This window comes from Notolabrus celidotus, chromosome 16 (assembly GCF_009762535.1).
Source record: "Notolabrus celidotus isolate fNotCel1 chromosome 16, fNotCel1.pri, whole genome shotgun sequence".
Taxonomy (NCBI): Eukaryota; Metazoa; Chordata; class Actinopteri; order Labriformes; family Labridae; genus Notolabrus; species Notolabrus celidotus.
This window is the reverse complement of record NC_048287.1, coordinates 31,070,731-31,085,554: the sequence shown is the minus strand read 5'-3', so window position 1 is coordinate 31,085,554 and position 14,824 is coordinate 31,070,731. Positions and strand designations below refer to the sequence as shown.

Sequence of the window (14,824 nt, the reverse complement as noted above, 5' to 3'; positions counted from 1 at the left end):
TTATATTTGAAAATGTACACTACATTTTTATGATGTTTTGGAGCTAAATGTGGAGAATTGCTGCTGTTATTGTCAGTGTGCACAATTCAAAATAGAAGCATGACTCTAAATGACTGAACTTTATTTCACCAGTTGTGTGATTCATTTATTGATCCTTTGTTAACATCATCATCAGCATGATCTAAATCCCTGTTGGAGTGAGTCAGAGCATTTCCATAGAGAGCCACTTTGCATCAGCAGCACCATGCTCCAGTGCTCTGGGAGAGTTTATAGTCCTGAGAGTGTAACACTGGATGACTGACAGCTGTCCTTCATCACAACAGAAGCCACAGAAATCCTCCTCCTCCTCCTCCTCATCAAAAACATGACTCTGATCTGCGTCCTCATCTGGACTCTCCTCTGCTGCTGCTTCACAGGTAAAGTCCAGAGAATCAAACTCCTCTCCTCTATGAACATCCGTCCCTCTGAAATGAAGCCCACAAAACCCTGACGCTGCTTTATGTTTCTGTCTCTGTATCCTCAGAGTCCAGAGGACAGGTCACAGTGACTCAGCCTGCAGCAGTGAGCTCTGCTCCGGGAGGCTCCGTCACTATCTCATGCAGGACCAGTCAGAGTATTTACAGTGATAATCTAGCCTGGTACCAACAGAAAGATGGAGAAATTCCTAAAATGCTCATTCGCGATACCAGCACTCGAGCATCAGGCATTTCAAGTCGTTTTGCAGGCAGTGGATCTGGATCTAGCTTCACTCTGACCATCAGTGGAGTCCAGACTGAAGATGCTGCAGTTTACTACTGTCAGAGTGAACACAGCATCAACAGTCAGTGGGTGTTCACACAGTGAAAAAGCGTCGTACAAAAACCTCCCTCAGTCAGACTGAACAGAAACTGAACTGACAGCTGCAGCTGGAAGCTTCTGCAGAGACTGACACACTTCACTGAAGACACACACACAGTATCTTGTCAAACACACACCACCATAAAATCATCCTGTATGCTGATGATATACAGTTACACTTTACAAACCCTCATGTCCCACTGATTATGTCCATAAAGCAAACAATATTTAAATGAATAATTATTTCCCTCTTCAAAAATACTCATTAGAGAACTTCGTGTTTAATTTTTCAAAAGCTTAAATGTCCTTTTTAATTAAGCAGAATGTTCAGCTTCTTTTTTTTTTTTTTATTGATTTTATAGAAACATACACTGCCCCAGAAAATGTCACATCCAGTTCATGCTGAGGGGAAAACAAAGCACTAACCACAAAGAGCTGCTGTGAGCTCCTCTGCTCTACAAATGAACTAAAAGCACCACAACTAAGTTTTATCTAACCAACAGAAGCACAGAGACAAATAGGAAGCGGTGGAGACACGATGAAGTCCTGAAGACCATTGCTGAAGCCATCATCACAGGGACTGATTGGGTGAAGTGGTCCCGTCCATCCAATCAGGTCACCCCCTTCTTGAGAGCAGCAGAGAGAGCCTCAAGATGGCTGTGTCTTAAAAGAGGAGAGAATGGTAACTAGCCATCTGGGCACAAGCTGGGACCTGATCAAGCCTAGTTGGGTCACCTGGAGGAGGGTGTCTAATGTTGAATGACCCGAAACACCTGATGATTCCAGGAACATCGTTGATGAAGGTCCAGAGAGCATCAACAGATGGATGCACACAGCTTAGGTGGTGACTGTCTCTGTGCTGATGTGCATGCAATGACTCAATCAAAAGTTCTCTGACTCAATGTCAGATCTGGAACCTTAATTCTTTAATCATTTGAGGATAAATGAACTAAAACGCTTGAATACAGGATCTATGCAACTGATACTAAATCATGCTTCATAAATAATCCTGTGAATGGATTGGTTGAGTAATAAACATAACACACATAAGACCTTGTTGGAGTCCATCAATCATTTCCATAGAGAGCCACTTTGCATCAGCAGCACCATGCTCCAGTGCTCTGGGAGACTTTATAGTCCTGAGAGTTGAACACTGGATGACTGACAGCTGTCCTTCATCACAACAGAAGCCACAGAAATCCTCCTCCTCCTCCTCATCAAAAACATGACTCTGATCTGCGTCCTCATCTGGACTCTCCTCTGCTGCTGCTTCACAGGTAAAGTCCAGAGAATCAAACTCCTCTCCTCTATGAACATCCGTCCCTCTGAAATGAAGCCCACAAAACCCTGACGCTGCTTTATGTTTCTGTCTCTGTATCCTCAGAGTCCAGAGGACAGGTCACAGTGACTCAGCCTGCAGCAGTGAGCTCTGCTCCGGGAGGCGCCGTCACCATCTCATGCAGGACCAGTCAGAATGTTTATAGCTCAAATTGTTTAGCCTGGTACCAACAGAAAGATGGAGAAACTCCTAAAAGGCTCATTTACTATGCTAGCACTCGAGAATCAGGGATTCCAGATCGTTTTACAGGCAGTGGATCTGGATCTAGCTTCACTCTGACCATCAGTGGAGTCCAGACTGAAGATGCTGCAGTTTACTACTGTCAGAGTTTTCATGTCATCAACAGTCAGTATGTGTTCACACAGTGAAAAAGCGTCGTACAAAAACCTCCCTCAGTCAGACTGAACAGAAACTGAACTGACAGCTGCAGCTGGAAGCTTCTGCAGAGACTGACACACTTCACTGAGTACACACACACACACACACACACACACACACACACACACACACACACACACACACACACACACACACACACACACACACACACACACACACACACGCACACGAAACATGTTTGAACATTAATGAAAACATTAAACAGAACATATGGTTTTCATCACTCGAGTACTCAGTAAATGTTAGATATAAATTTTAAATCTTAATGTTAAATATTAAATATTAAATTTTAAATCTAAATGTTGATTGTTAAATCTATAGTTTCATACTAACTTCACTCCGTCTCTTCCCTGTGTTCAATCTACATATCATGACATGTTTGGTCAGCAGGGGGCGCTCTATGCGTTGGAGATGAGTCGCAAACACCAGCAGAACAAGTCTGAAGAAGGTGATGTGTGAGCTCAAGTGCAGAGAGAGATAGATCCTGATTGGACTTCATGGATTTGAACTCTACTCTGAAGTTCAGAACGATTAAAGAGTTTCTGAAAGATCCAGAATCTCTTTAGAATTACATACCACAAAGAATAAACATGTATCTTATTTCACTGTTTGTTATACAGTTTCATGTATCATATTATTTTAATCAAGAATTATAATTTCATGTCTGATAAAGCTCTCTAATTTATTTTTCTATTGCATTATAATGTGTATAATTATACATATACAAGTTTCCTTTCATAGATAAGACTTAAGTTCAAATAAGTACAGATTGATCTCATGGTGTTTCATCTTGTACTTTGTTACTCGAGATACAAAAAGTAGCTTTTAAATTAATGTTGTGTTAACATAACATATTGATCTTTCTAAACTAGAAGCATGACCCTAAATAATGTAAACATCATCATCAGCATGATCTAAATCCCTGTTAGAGTGAGTCAGAGCATTTCCATAGAGAGCCACTTTGCATCAGCAGCACCATGCTCCAGTGCTCTGGGAGAGTTTATAGTCCTGAGAGTTGAACACTGGATGACTGACAGCTGTCCTTCATCACAACAGAAGACACAGAAATCCTCCTCCTCCTCCTCATCAAAAACATGACTCTGATCTGCGTCCTCATCTGGACTCTCCTCTGCTGCTGCTTCACAGGTAAAGTCCAGAGAATCAAACTCCTCTCCTCTATGAACATCCGTCCCTCTGAAATGAAGCCCACAAAACCCTGACGCTGCTTTATGTTTCTGTCTCTGTATCCTCAGAGGCCTTAATACAGGTCACAGTGACTCAGCCTGCAGCAGTGAGCTCTGCTCCGGGAGGCTCCGTCACCATCTCATGCAGGACCAGTCACAATGTTTGGTATAGCAGCCCATATCACTACTTAGCCTGGTACCAACAGAAAGATGGAAAAACTCCTAAACTGCTCATTTATCGTGCTAGCACTCGAGCATCAGGGATTCCAGATCGTTTTACAGGCAGTGGATCAAACTCAAACTTTGCTCTGACCATCAGTGGAATCCAGACTGAAGATGCTGCAGTTTACTACTGTAAAGGAAATTATGATTCTAGCAGCTATGATGTGTTCACACAGTGAAAAAGCGTCGTACAAAAACCTCCCTCAGTCAGACTGAACAGAAACTGAACTGACAGCTGCAGATGGAAGCTTCTGCAGAGACTGACACACTTCACTGAAGACACACACACACACACACACACACACACACACACACACACACACACACACACACACACACACACACACACACACACACACACACACACACACACACACACACACACACACACACACACACACACACACACACACACACACACACACACACACACACACGTGAACACAAGCACAAATGATCCATGAAACATTCATCGTTCATGAAGTTCAACAAAGATATCTTGGACACAGTTAACATCGCACGACTCAGAGAAGTCTTCAGTCTTGATCTCAGACTCTGTTTGTGAACGTCTCTCTGAGTTCCTGTCTCGCTCTGGTGCTCCAGATAAACCCAGAAGAATCACATCCTCAATCATCAGATTGTGGAACAGAAACTGTGGCGTTTATTCAACAGATAAAATGTTTGACTTTTATACAAATCACAACATAAATACAGATTCTATAAACAGAAAAACAAGATAAATATGACATTTGGATTATTTATAAAACATAAAACTGATCAAACATTCAGTTCTATTATTATTATCACTACTGCGAACAGTTTCAGGTAAACATCACTATCAAAAGGTGGAGTTACATTTCATCACATATCTCTGAAACATCATTTCAGTGAAGTTCAGGGAGCTCTAGATGGGACTCCTAAATCCATCAGTGAGTCAAATACTCCACACGAGTTATCAGAGTCACATCACAGTAAACATGAAACACTGTCACATGACAAATACTCAGATCGCATTGATCCTGAGTTTTATTGCCGAGTTGGAGGAGTTAAATTGTTCAATTCAAGACAAATATTGTAATTTCTGGAATAACCAGATACATTGTAGTCACAAATAAAAGCTAAACACGCTTGACTGCAAAAATAAACTTTAAGGTTTCTCTTAGATTGAATGGTTTTTCAACATTACAGCATTTTATCTCACAGCCAGAATAACTGTGAAAATATTACATGAATTAATGTGAAGCTGAAAATATTTTTCCTCACTTTTGTTCATTTAAATTTAAATTATAGAGAAACAAAATACTTTTTAATTATAAGTGTATTTATTTACAGTTAATTTCATCCTTTTATTTTATAATTTCCTGTTATTCTTATTTCTTATTTCTTTTTTTATTTTACATTTTGATAAAGGAATTAATTAAATAATGTGTGGGCTGCACGGTGGTGCAGTGGGTAGCGCTGTTGCCTCACAGCAAGAAGGTTACTGGTTCAAGTCCCCAGTCGGGCAGGTGCATGTGTGGGTCCTGTTCGGGTGCTCCGGCTTCCTCCCACAGTCCAAAAACACGCTCTCCAGGTTAATTGGTTACACTAAATTCCACGTGAGTGTGTGCGTGAATGGTTATCTGTCTTTTTCAGATGTTTGCCCGGTGAAAGGTTGGCGACCTGCCCAGGGTGTACCCTGCCTTCCGCCCAAAGTCAGATGGGATAGGCTCCAGCCCTGCCTTGACCCCTAACGGGATAAGCGGTCAGGATAATGGATGGAATTAATTAATGTACTCTTATTTTTTTATTTATTTTTAATTTTCCCAATGGATTTTTTAATTTAACATTTTAATTAATTATTAAATTAATGTATTTTATTTTTCTAATTTATTTAAATTTTCTCTATGGGTTTTTTTAATTTAACATTTTAATAAATTAGTTAATTAATTGATTCATGTATTTGAATTTTCTAATTTATTTTAACTTTCTCAATGTATTTTTTTTTATTTTACATTTTAATTAATTAAAAAACTTAATTTATTTTATTTTTCTAATTTATTTCAATTTTCTCTATGGGTTTTTTTACTTAACATTTTAATTAATTAATAAATTAATGTATTTTTACTCATTCATTTATTTTCGTTTTCTCTATGGGTTTTTCTAATTTAACATTTTAATCAATAAATTAATGTATTCTAATTTTCTCTATAGGTTTTTTTAATTTAACATTTTAATTCATTAATAAATTAATGTATTTTTTTTTCTAATTTATTTAAATTTTCTCTCTGGGTTTTTTTAATTTAACATTTTAATTAATTAGTTAATTAATTAATGTATTTTAATTTTCTAATTTATTTTAACTTTCTCAATGGAATTTTTTTTAATTTTACATTTTAATTAATTAATTACTGTCTTTTTAATTATTGAATTAATCCATGTATTTTTATTCGTTAATTTATTTTCATTTTATCTATGGATTTTGTTTTTAATTAACTATTTGTGCATGAGACCTGCTTCTGAGTCTAAAAAGGCTACATTGTGGTTTTGTGCTGTGTTGGCTGCGTCAAAAAAAAAAGTTAAAAATAAATTATGAATTATAGGAAAAAATTTGCAATGTTAAAAAATGTAATTAAAGATAATTAATGCAAAATGTGGGTTATCCAAAGTGACCAAATGAATAAAAACATGCTATGCAAATCAGTTAATTATCAATGAATCTATCAATATCTTGAATTTCCCTAACAAACCATACTGCCTCAGCAGCACCACGCTCCAGCACTCTCAATAATGAAGGGTTTCTCTTCCCTGTGAGTGTCCATGTGCTTCGTTAGGTTCACTTTCTTGGCAAACCTTTTCCCACACGCCGAGCAGCTGAACGCTTTCTCTCCCGTGTGAACCGACATGTGATGATTCAGACGTTTCTTCTGCGTAAAACTTTTCCCACACTCGGAGCAGCTGAACGGTTTCTTCTCTTCTGCGTGAACCGCCATGTGCTGGATCAGTTCTTCTTCGGATTGAAAGCTTTTGTCGCAGTCGATGCAGGCGAATGAACTCTCTCCCGTGTGAACCATCACGTGTCTTGCGAGGGCGCCCTTCTGGCTGAATCCTTTGTCGCAGAACGGGCAGCAGAACGGTTTCTCCCCCGTGTGGAGTAATAAATGTTGGGTGAGGTTTCCTTTGAAGTGGAAGCCTTTGTTACACTGAGAGCAGCTGAAGGGTTTCTCTCCCGTGTGGAGCCTCATGTGTTGCGTTAAGCCTCCTTTTTGGGTGAATGTTGCCCCACACTCGGGGCAGTAGAAGGGTTTCTCTTGACTGTGGATTTCCAACTCCTCAGTCACAGTTTGTGAGTCATGGTTTCCGCCACACTCAGAGAAGCTGAAGGGTTTCTCTCTGTTGTGAATCACCATGTGTTTAGTGAGGTTCCCTTTATCCGCGAATCTTCTATCGCACTCGGGGCAGCTGAAGGGTTTCTCCCCGGTGTGGATCAACATGTGTCGGGATATGTTCTTCTTGTGGTTGAATCTTTTCCCGCAGGCGGTGCAGCTGAACGGTTTCTCTTCACTGTGGACCGACCTGTGATTGATCATGGTTCCTCGAGAGTTGAATCTTTTACCGCACTTGGAGCAGCCGAACGGTTTCTTCTCCGTGTGGATTATCATGTGCTGGGTGAGATTGTAGTTCCGGGCGAATCTCATTCCACATATGGAGCAGCTGAAGGGTTTCTGTCCCGTGTGAATCATCAAGTGTTTGGTTAGATTTCCGTTCCTCGTGAATGTCTTGCCGCACTGCGAGCAGCTGAAGGATTTCTTTGGTTTCTTCTTTTTAACCACTTCCTGAGAGTCTGGAGTCTCCTTGCAATCATCATCGCTGTCTTTGGTGTCCAGTTCAGAAGAGTCCTCAGACTTGACCTTGGGATCCGAGTTCCTGGCTTGCTCTGGTCCCGCACAGTCCTCTTCATTAGTTTCTGTTTGTCCCTGATGAAGCTGTGAGGACTGAGGCTCCTCGTCATCATCTTCACTCTCGGGATCAGGATTGAAAGTGAACTTGATGATATCCTCCTCCTCGAGTCCTCGAAGCGGCTCTCCCTCCTTACTCCAGAGTTCCTCCTGTTCCTCTTTGATGTGAGGAAGCTTAGAGTCCTCCTGGTCCAGACTAAATCTGTCACACTCAGAGCAGCTGAATGGTTTCTCCTTGTGCTGGGTTAGACGTCCATTTATTTTCATTGTTTTACCACACTGACAGCAGCGGTGTGATTTCTTCTCTCTGGTGTTTTTCAGAGACTTTAAACTCGACTGGCGGTCTCTAGCCTCCTTACATTCATCATCGCTGTCTTCAGTCTCCGGTTCAGAAGAGTCCTCAATCTTGACCTCAATCTCTGGTTGCAAAAGTCCTTCCACATCTGAGTTCCTGGCTGGTTCTGGTTCCTCACAGTCCTCTCCATCGGCGTCTGTTTCCATCCCTTCAGTTTGTCTTAGATGAAGCTGTGAGGACTGAGGTTCCTCTTCATCATCCTCACTCTTCACAGAGACAGCAGTGAATGGGAACATGTTGGTATCAGCCTCCTCCAGTCCTTGAAGCGGCTCTCCTTCCTGACTGCTCCAGAGCTCCTCCTGTTCCTCTTTAACGTGTTGTGGCTTAGTGTAGTCCTGGTCCTGCTGCTCAGGCCGCCTCTCTTTAATGACTGACAGCTGTCGGACGTCTGCAGGAAACACTAAAACACACAAAGAGACATGAGAGGAAGCTGTGAGTTTATGTTAACATCAACAAATGTTTTAGTTTCCCCCTTAAAGTTAATGATTTAATCCACTTTCATTCATACAGCGCCAAAGGAAACCTTAAACTGTCAGTCAGACTGAACTTGCACCGAGTGAATTTACTCACAGTCTGACTGACATCGATAATGTGTTTGGAGCATGGCGTCTCTCTTGCATGGATACAACTCAATCGGCCACAAACTGGCTTAGGAGTTCTTAGCATCAGACTTCCACCAGATCCGCTGCGCTTTTCAGAACGCAACACGGGTCAGGACTGCAGGAACAGCTGGAGTCATGTGACCGAGGTTTTCCTCCTCCTCCTCCTCCTCTCCTCATCCATGTTGTCTTTCTGGTCCTCTGAAAACCTCTGACCTGTTGACTCCAGGCCTGGCTCCGCTCATCATGAGCTACCAGAAAGCTCTACTGTCTGCTTAGCTTTAAATACACTTGTGATACAGTCACCCAGGATGCATGTTAATGCTGCATACAGAGACAGAGTGCTAGCTAAGTTTGCCGGTAATGTGAGCCTTGTTGGAGAAGAATGAAGGAGATGATGAGATGCTCTTTAAACATGAAAGATAGACGGTCTGCGAATCTGACATTTTGGAGGAAGGAACAGAAAGTAAAGGCTATCTCAAGCTTCTTACAGCCGATCAGGGTCGACATGCTTCTTGCACAAAACTGTAGTCCATAATAACACAGGGCTTCCACCAGATCCGTATCTGGTCTGTCCCCAATCAGCTGCGGTCCTGCTCCATGCTCTCTTGTCCGTCAACACCCACCTGTTGTGTTTTAAAAAATGCAGCTGGAGTCATGTGACCGAGGTTTCCAAGCAGTAATCCCTGAATCAAGGAGTCTCCTCCTCCTCCTCTCCTCATCCATGTTGTCTTTCTGGTCCTCTAAAAACCTCTGACCTGTTGACTCCAGGCCTGGCTCCACTCATCATGACTTTGGTTTGTTGTTGTAGTTAAGTGAAATACTATCTGGTGATAACACAGAGTGTTTTATTCTGAAAATTAAGGCAAGGCAAGGCAAGGCAGCTTTATTTGTATAGAGCATTTACTCAATGTGCTTTACATTAAAACATTAAAAGCATTGGAAACATTCAGACAAGCACAAAAAAAAAGAGCACAATTAAAATGACAAATATAATAAAACAGAAAAGAAAAGGAAAATTAGAAATATATTAAAGATTAAATTAAATGTTTAATTTAAAGTGAGTTAAAATAATCTAAGATAGGAAGGCAGAGGTAAATAAAAAGGTCTTAATCTTTGATTTAAAAGAGGTGAGAGTTGGAGCAGACCTGCAGCTTTCAGGGAGTGTGTTCCAGATATGTGGAGCATAATGACTAAACGCTGCTTCACCATGTTTCCTTCTGACTCTAGGGACTGGAAGCAGACCAGGACCTGATGACCTCAGAGGTCGAGGTGCTTCATAAAGTAGCAGCAGATCAGCCTAAACCATTCAGGTCTTTATAAACCATCAGCAGGATTTTAAAGTCTATTCTCTGACAGACAGGAAGCCAGTGTAGAGATCTAAGAACTGGAGTGATGTGGTCTACTGTTTTGGTCCTTGTTAGGACTCGAGCAGCAGCATTCTGTATGAGCTGCAGCCGTCTGATGGACTTTTTAGGGGGTCCTGTAAAGACCCCGTTACAGTAGTCTAGTCTGCTGAAGATAAATGCATGGAGGAGTTTTTCTGCATCCTGCTGAGACATGAGTCCTTTAATCCTTGATATATTCTGAAGGTGATAGTAGGCGGACTTTGTAATTGTCTTAATGTGGCTGCTGAAATTAAGATCTGAGTCTAAGACTACACCAAGGTTTCTGGCTTGGTTTGAACATTTCATCTGTGCAGATTGGAGCTGAGCAGTAACCTTTAACCTTTCTTCCTCCAAAAACAATCATTTCAGTTTTTTCTTTGTTTAACTGAAGAGAGTTCTGTCTCGTCCAGTCATTGATTTGTTCAATGCATTTACTCAGTGTTTGTATGGGACTATAATCCCCTGGTGATATGGTGATTAACCGGATGTTTTCATTTTGTTTTGGTGAAACCTGACTTCCTGTCCCGCTCCATCTGCTCTGTTGAGATTGATGCATTGTGCTCCGGCATCCGGTCAAAAATAGAAGTCTTGTGTCTCTGATCCTGGCTCTCAGTCTCCACTCTAATTCATCCCAAAGGTGTTCTATCGGGTTCAGGTCAGGACTCTGTGCAGGCCAGTCAAGTTCATCCACACCAGACTCTGTCATCCATGTCTTTATGGACCTTGCTGTGTGCACTGGTGCACAGTCATGTTGGAAGAGGAAGGGGCCCGCTCCAAACTGTTCCCACAAGGTTGGGAGCATGGGAATGTCCAAAATGGTTTGGTATCCTGAGGCATTCAAAGTTCCTTTCACTGGAACTAAGGGGCCAAGCCCAGCTCCTGAAAAACAACCCCACACCATAATTCCTCCTCCACCAAATTTCACACTTGGCACAATGCAGTCCGAAATGTACCGTTCTCCTGGCAACCTCCAAACCCGGACTCGTCCATCAGATTGCCAGATGGAAAAGCGTGATTCATCACTCCAGAGAACGCGTCTCCACTGCTCTATGGTCCAGTGGCGGCGTGCTTTACACCACTGCATCCGATGCTTTGCATTGCACTTGGTGATTGTGATGGAATTCAGCAACAAACTGGACACTGGACACAGAAGACTCAGGAGACTCTGACGGCTTACGTTGAAATAGTTTATGTAGAACTTGGCCAAGGAGAAATAACATAACAGTACACAGGCAGGAGAGTGCAGTGCAATGCCAAGTCAGTTCTGACAGACAAAACCCTTGGCATGGTATTTATTCCCTCTGAAGACGACACTAAAGTTAGATAACCATGTTTGGACAATAGGAACACAACAAGTGGGAAGAAGACCTGTGCTCTAGTTCTGGAGACAGTAAGTCGGCCATAACACACAGATAAAGACGGGAGCAGGGGGAGAGACCTTGACTACTACCCTGACACGATCTCGCCCGTAACAGATGACATAGGAAACAAGTTACTCTAAACATGACATTTAGACTGAAAGAATACAATAGTTAAACATTCTTATATACATATATATAAGACTATGAAAATTCCACGACAGTGATGTATGGCTTGGATGCAGCTGCTCGGCCATGGAAACCCATTCCATGAAGCTCTCTGCGTACTGTACTTGGGCTAATCTGAAGGCCACATGAAGTTTGGAGCTCTGTAGCAATTGACTGTGCAGAAAGTCTGCGACCTCTTTGCACTATACGCCTCAGCATCCGCTGACCCCTCTCCGTTAGTTCACATGGCCTACCACTTTGTGGCTGAGTTGCTGTTGTTCCCAAACTCTTCCATATTCTTATAATAAAGCTGACAGTTGACTGTGGAATATTTAGGAGTGAGGACATTTCACGACTGGATTTGTTGCACAGGTGGCATCCTATGACAGTTCCACGCTGGAATTCACTGAGCTCCTGAGAGCGGCCCATTCTTTCACAAAGGTTTGTAAAAACAGTCTGCATGCCTAGGTGCTTGATTTGATACACCTGTGGCCAGGCCAAGTCATTAGGACACCTGATTCTGATCATTTGGATGGGTGAGCGAATACTTTTGGTGATGTAGTGGAGGTCCGCAGAGATGAACACCCCTAAAAGTCTGATCTCAAAATAGTCCCTGTCTCTTTGCAAACACTTACCTCAAACAGCTAAGACTGAATAAACTTACATCTTTACAAACAACACGAAGAGCCATTAGAAACACTCACTATCATGATCCAGCCTGCAGAGAGATGTACAGCTGAGAGCTGAACACACTGAGGACGTGTTGTTAACTTAATACTGAAACATCCAGCAGCAGACACAAACACTGACCTGCTCTCTGCAGCTTTCCTCCAGGTGTTAAAACCACATCCATCCCTTCTCTCTGATGCTGGAGCTCCTCTTCGTATCCTGTCCCGGTGTTGTTGGATCTAAAAAGGTCTCTGTGATCCGGATCGAGGAGCCGCTGACTCAATAAATCATCCAGATCCTGAAACCTGGACTTCTATACTGTTCAAAAAGTCATTCAAGGAAAGGAACACTAAACATCCACACCTCTCTTTAGTCAGTAATCTGCTCATGTTGGTCGCGAGCTTATTGTGCTTAGCCAGGAGAAGGCCTCAGAGACCCGGAAGTGAAACACTACCATGGCCTTCAAAATAAAAGCACGGCTTGAATTATCGCAGCTCGTGTTTTGTAGTAGAAGCACAGATATAAGATCTGTTTTAAGGCGCCCCTTCCTGTCATACTTTGAGAAACCCTCAACAGCTGTTTCTGAGTAGTTTCGAGTACTGATGTGTTTTAATTTAATTTAATTTAATATATTATTTATTTATTTATTTATCTATTTAAATCAGTGCATTCACTGCCGTCCAATTTTTGTCAGCTTTGTTTATTTAATTATTGTTTATTTGTTATTTGATTCATTTAAATATTTAGTTTATATTACTTTATCCCTTGTTACTGTATATTATTTAGAAAGGGGTGGGAGGATTCTTTTTTATAAAAACTGAACTGTATAACTGAAAAAAAAAATCTGTTTTAAGAAAAAACAAACATTATAATTGAATCAAACTTTTATTATGAGGCCTCTGAAGTCCTCAAAATTAAGTAAGTTGGACTGACTACCTAGGGTCCAAGTGGGGAGGGTAGTGATGTGTCATGATCAAAAGCTGCAGCTCTGAGAGACGATGCTCTATAGACTTTTAAACATAAACTAAAAAAAACAATTTATTCAGTATTTATTATCTATTCTTAATTTTTACTATTATGTTGATTTCTATTTTGTTTTATTATGTTATTATTTTATTTATTTATTTATTTATTATTAATCTACTCAGTGTTATTGATATTTGTAGCCTTTATTTTATTTTCAACTCTTATCCTTTCCCTTTTTAATTTATTTATTCAAACTATTTATATTCTTAATAAGATAAGATATTACTTTATTGATCCCCAGGGGGGGAAATTCAGTTGTTACAGCAACCCAGACATAAGTACAATCAAGAAGTTAAAATAAGTAAAATAAAATAAAATAAAATGAAATAAAAATAGATAAATAAAGATAAAAATACAATTTAGATATATACAATGTTGCAAATGGAATTTAGATTAAATAGCAGTAATTAAAATGTGTCAGTAGTGACAGGTTGACATGGTGTGATTATAGTTGGTAATGACAGATTAAGCAATAAATAAAAAATAATATTAATTTGATGCTAGGGATGTACATTTTAAGTATTTTCCTTGATGGATTTTTTTGAAGAGTTAATGATCAATTATTGATAAATCAATTTTAAAAAATCCTTATTATTCTTTTGTCAAAAATAAGGCAAAATACGTTTTTTCCCCCTAATTTATATTTTCTACAGCAACAGAATACACATACCTGAGGATATTGAATCAAGTACAACATGTTAAACGCTGATTATCAACAATCAGGCTCATAACAGTCTTCTCTGCTGACATAGTCTTATAAAGATGGCTGTCTAACATGAGTCTGGTCCTGCTGGAGGTTTCTGCCTGTTTAAAGGAAGTTTGTCCTCTCCACTGTAACTAGCTAAATACTGTGATGTGCAATGCTCATGATGGATTAAGGTGGGGTCAGACTGAGTCTTACCCTGTCTTGAAGTTGGGTCTCTGTTCATAATTTGACATAGAGTGGTCTAGACCTGCTCTGTTTGTAAAAGCGTCTTGAGATAACATTTGTTGTGATTTGGTGCTATACAAATAAAGGTTGATTGATTGATTGATTGATAAAGTGAAGGCTCATAAAATGGTTTTGAATCACAGAATTAAAAGGTGGACTCTGGGGAATTTTTTATGACGATGCTCGCCATTTCTTATGGTCATTAAAAATGACATTTTGAAGATGGAGAAATGGGAATATTTAGAGACATCTAGCTGTCAGATTCTAGATTGAAACACTGCTGCTCACCCCTCCTCTTGGTGAAGTGACGGTGGCCTTCAATGACAAGAAACTCCTGTTATGTATAATAAGTATGACCCTCCATTGTCAAGCTTTCACCATCAAAACCAGCTATCAATACAAATTCAAACA

General features: G+C 40.5%; 1 protein-coding gene across 1 annotated transcript in view; it reads right to left on the bottom strand.

The window, feature by feature from the left end:
* Window positions 1-6,381: 6,381 nt before the first annotated feature.
* LOC117828343 (zinc finger protein 836-like) overlaps window positions 6,382-14,824 on the bottom strand; it is a 14,939-nt gene continuing 6,496 nt past the window's right edge. The window contains exons 3-4 of the mRNA XM_034705385.1: window positions 12,598-12,761; window positions 6,382-8,674 (exon numbers count right to left, since the gene is read on the bottom strand). Of these exons, the coding sequence (XP_034561276.1) occupies window positions 6,720-8,674; window positions 12,598-12,761 (2,119 nt within the window). The 3' untranslated portion in view covers window positions 6,382-6,719. The remainder of the gene's footprint in view (window positions 8,675-12,597; window positions 12,762-14,824) is intronic.